The 4351-nt window shown below is 56.7% G+C and overlaps 1 protein-coding gene across 1 annotated transcript in view; it reads right to left on the reverse strand.

Annotated features, from left to right (window-relative positions):
* Positions 1-4351, reverse strand: part of LOC102480842 (calcium-transporting ATPase type 2C member 2) — a 57270-nt gene that overhangs the window by 23829 nt on the left and 29090 nt on the right. The window contains exons 7-10 of the mRNA XM_014589372.2: positions 2700-2808; positions 638-787; positions 486-554; positions 4-43 (exon numbers count right to left, since the gene is read on the reverse strand). Of these exons, the coding sequence (XP_014444858.1) occupies positions 4-43; positions 486-554; positions 638-787; positions 2700-2808 (368 nt within the window). The remainder of the gene's footprint in view (positions 1-3; positions 44-485; positions 555-637; positions 788-2699; positions 2809-4351) is intronic.

The following is a 4351-nucleotide window of genomic DNA, read 5'->3' on the forward strand; positions in this document are numbered from 1 at the left end:
GGCCCAGCTGGTCCATGCTCTTCTGCAGCGGCGTCTTTGGTGTCTGGAAGGCGAGGACACGGGGCGCTGACACGGGGTGCTGACATGGGTCCAGCACGCCCAGCTTCGGCCGCCCTTTCCAGAACGTCCTCAGCAGAGAGCGTCTGGCTGTGCCACCCAGGCCGGGCTATCGCTGGTGACCCTCCCTCTGTCCCTGAGTCGCTGGGTTTACAGGTGCAGCCACCACGCCTGGCCTCAGGTTGGTCTGGGGTTTGAACCCCAATCTCCCCATGGTCCCAGCCTGTGGAGCACAGCGTCTTAGCAGCATCCACCACCATGGTTGGGCCCGAAAGTGACATTCTGGAGAATCCTAGCGTCTTAACACATGAAGTGAAAGACCGCACACATGCTCCGTGTCCCCCTCACTGCGCGGGGCGACCGGGCTGGCGTGGCCGGCCTGGAGGAATCTCACACGCGTTAGCACGCCAAGCCCCAGCGGCTCCTACCTCCTCTGCCTGCATCATCTTAAACACTTCTCCGAACTGAGACCTCTCCCCTGTTCCGATCACGACGCCCTGTGTTCAGGAGAGAGAGAACAGTGACCCCAAGGGCTGGGGCCTGGGCTGACAGGAGGCCACAGTCCTCAGGCCCCGCTCACCTGGCCCTTCCCGTACTGCACCAGGGTCCCCATGAAGACGATGTTGCTCAGCGTGGTGAGGTCGCCCCCGGCCGCCAAGGGCCCATCTGTCTTACTGCACGGCTCAGCTTCTCCGGTGAAGCTGGACTCGTCCACCAGGAGGTCAGTGACCTACGGGAGGGTGAAGGGAGAGGAGGTGGCCCCCAGCACGGCTCCCCAGACTGGGCTTCAAGACTCACCCCACACCCAGCTCCTTAGCAAGAAGGGACCCAGGTCAGAGGGACGCCCTCCAGGCCTCTGGGAGCCAGAGAAGCTCGGACTGCGGGAGGCACAGAAATCTCTGACCTTTTCTAACGTTATTTGAAGTTTTTGTACCACTGTAAAAATGAAAGTAGTGGTTATTTCAGAGTACCCCTTGTTAGGGAGTTTCTCTCTTTTCGAGGTAAAAGAGAAGTACCCCAAACATGCCCTCAGGTTCTCTGTGGTACAGAACTTTCGAGATTCAGTAATAATCTTTTTTAAATACATGGGCTGCCATGAGATCCCAGTCCCCGAGGACGACAGGGGTCAACGCTGCTTAGGCAACGTCACATCGCCTTCCTTCCCAAGAGATCCCGTGGTACGGGGAGGGTCACATCGAGCCACACGCCCTATCCCAGCCTGCCCTGGGCCATGGCGTCTTACACTCCGGACAGGGAGGCACCAGCAGAAGTCACAGGGCGATCCTGCGGAAGGTCTCTGAAGGTGGCTCGAGGGGTCCCCCCTTTTAAACACGTTACTGACCCTGCAGCTCTGAGAGCACCTCCTACAGAACTCCATGCTTACTCTGCCGCCACCGAACCTTGGGAGGTTCTTACACTTGTTTGGAAGGGTTCGTAGATTACAGTCGTTCCAGTGTCCTCGGGGGACTGGCTCCACCTTCCACCTGGCTATCACCCACAGATACCAAAACCCATGGATGGCAGGGCTGGCAGGTGGCGTGGTGGTTAAGGCGCTGGACTCCCCACATGACTGATTGCGGTTTGAGTCTTGGACCTGGTGGCTTGCTTTCTCACTGTCTCTCGTGTGTTCTCTCTCTCATTAAAAAATAATGGTGATGGGGCCAGCAGGTGGTATGGTGGATAAGGGCGCTGGATTCCCACATGGCCAACCATGGTTCAAGTCCCAGACCTGGCGGTTTGCTTTCTCGCTTTCCCTTTCTCTCTCTCTCTCTGGTGGTCAAGTCAAAAAAACTAACAATAACAAATGGAATTAAATAAATAAATGAATCTTTAAAAATAATAATGATGATAAATAAAAATAAATGATTTTTTAAAGAATTATTTTATTTACTTTTATTTATTTATTTTAATTTGACTGGAGAGGGAATAGTATGAGAGAGAGAGATGATTTCTTGCTTTCTGTCTCTCTGTCTCTGTCTCTCCGGCAAGCCCACGTGCCCTATAGCAAATATCCAGGGACCAGCAGTTGGCTTAATGGCTGTCGCTGGACTCCCATGTAGTTGACTGCGGTTGGAGTCCTGGACCTGGCGGTTAAACTCATGCTGGGCGCATGTGCATGCACGCCAGAGATCCCGAGAGGAGAATGGAGGAAAAGGGATTGCGGAGTGGCCATCCCCCCAGGGGGTGATTTCTCACTTTCTGTCTCTCTGTCTCTCTCTGTCTGGCAAGTGCCTGTGCCCTATAGCAAAACCCTCTCCCTCCTCCAAAACAAAACAAAAACAAAAACAAAACAAAACAAAACAAAACATGGATGCTGAATCCCTGTTATAAAATGACGCATGTGGTCATCGGAAGCCTCGATGCGTTCAGCACAGAGAACAGACAGACCCGCCACGGCTGTCCAGACACCCGTAGTATTTACACCCGACCTGCACAGTCTCCATCGCTAGGGTACCTGCAGCCGCCTGCGCCTCAAATAAAAGCAAAAGGAAGCCCACGGGGAACCCGGCCGGTGTGCCCATGGGGCCCCTCACGCCTGCTCCGCAGCGGTCACCGTGGCCTGCCGGCCGCTGCTGCTGGCCAGACCAGACGCGAGTCAGCGGGCGCGGATGGCCCTGCCCACCCGGGTTTGGGGTCCGCACCTCTGTGAGTCGGATGTCTGCGGGGATCCGGTCTCCGATGGAGAGGGACACGATGTCTCCGGGGACCAGGTCTCTCGCGAGCAGGTGCTGCAGCTTGCCTTCTCTTATGCTGTTTGAAGTGGAAAGCAAACGCGCCGTGCTGACACCCGCCCTTTACGCGTGCGGGTACTTCGGAGCAAAGAGGAGAACACTGCCTCCTCACTAGAGGCACGCCTGTGCTTTCTGGTGTTCCTCTCTCCTTAGAATTATTTATTATTATTACTGTTATTACTTTAATTTGACCAGAGAGAGACAGAGAGAGAAAGAAGGAAATGAGAACACGAGCCGCCAGGTCAGGACTCCAACCGCCGTTGGTGGCCACGTGGGAGTCCGCCTCCCTAACTGCCACGCCACTGCCGGCCCCAGGTTTCACTTCCTTTAATTCACATGTCCTAAAAGAATTTTGGGCAAGTGTGTGGCCTCTCGGTGATCCTGCGTCTTGTCTGAAAGGTGGGGCAGCTACTGTTCAGCCTGCCTGGAGACAGAGTGGGCCACACGCCCTCCCGAAGCCTCTGCGGGTCCACGACCATGGTCAAACCCTCCAGGCGGCCAGCTGCACTCTGGTGGCAGGGAACGCTCCGCTCGGGTGCGAGCCGGTCTCAGGCAGTGGGGCTGGCAGGGCCTTATCGCAGCCAGGAGAGCTCCCCGACAGAACCGCGCCGTCTGCCCTTGGCACACCTCCAGTGCCGGCCAGGTGTCCTTCCCAGCCGAGAACTTGATCTAGTTCAGATACCCACCCTTTACCCGAGGCCAGGGGCCCGACAGCGGGTCATGCCTGGCTAAGACTATCGGGCTCCACCAGCCACCAAAGCCTCCTCCCTAGCGCTCCCACGCCGTCCTCTCCTGTCACGTGTGCCCCAGTGGACACTAAGGTTCTCCTGCAAATGAGCCTCCCCCAGACAGAGGTGGGCCACATGTTTCAGTCCCTGGTGGGGCCAGAGGGGGTGGGGTGGTTGAGGCACTGGACTCCCGTGTGGCCAGCTGTGGTTAGAGTCCCAGACCCATGGCTCACCTCTCCCTCCCCCTCTCTGATAAGCGCATGTGTCCTATACCAGATTTGATAATAATAATAAATAAAATTCAGTAATTCTTAAAAAAAGAAAAGAGAAAGAAAGAAACCTTGGTAAGAGCTGTGTGGCAGCACGTGGCCAGGCGGAAACTTCTGGGCATGGAACGGGCTGCTGCAGGCTGCCTCGAGTGAGCCCGAGCCCTTCCTCCCCTCCTGCTCCCCTCCCAGCTGGAGCTGTGCTGCCCGAGCTATGGGAGCCCCTGACCTCCGGGGCCCCCAGAGAACACCAAACCTCTCACTTCTCTCACACAGCTTTGTGCATTTCATGGCTTCAACGACTGCCCTCTTCCCAAAGCCCTCTGGCTACTTGTGGCCCAGGTCCCCTGGTGTACACACTGGTAATAGAGTCGAGGGCCAGAGAGGCGGAGTGACACACCCACGAACACACAGCAACCTGCTGGCGGGGGGAGCAGCCTCACAGCTCACAGTGGGATGTGCTGCTCCACACCATGACTACCATAAAGGGCACCCCTTCTGCAGACACGCAGACTTCCCGGCCCGCTGGCCCTCCTGACGAGCCAGGAAGTCTGGGGAAGTGGCACCT

The sequence above is a fragment of the Tupaia chinensis genome, unplaced genomic scaffold (genome assembly GCF_000334495.1).
Source record: "Tupaia chinensis unplaced genomic scaffold, TupChi_1.0 Scaffold000355_1, whole genome shotgun sequence".
NCBI lineage: Eukaryota > Metazoa > Chordata > Mammalia > Scandentia > Tupaiidae > Tupaia > Tupaia belangeri.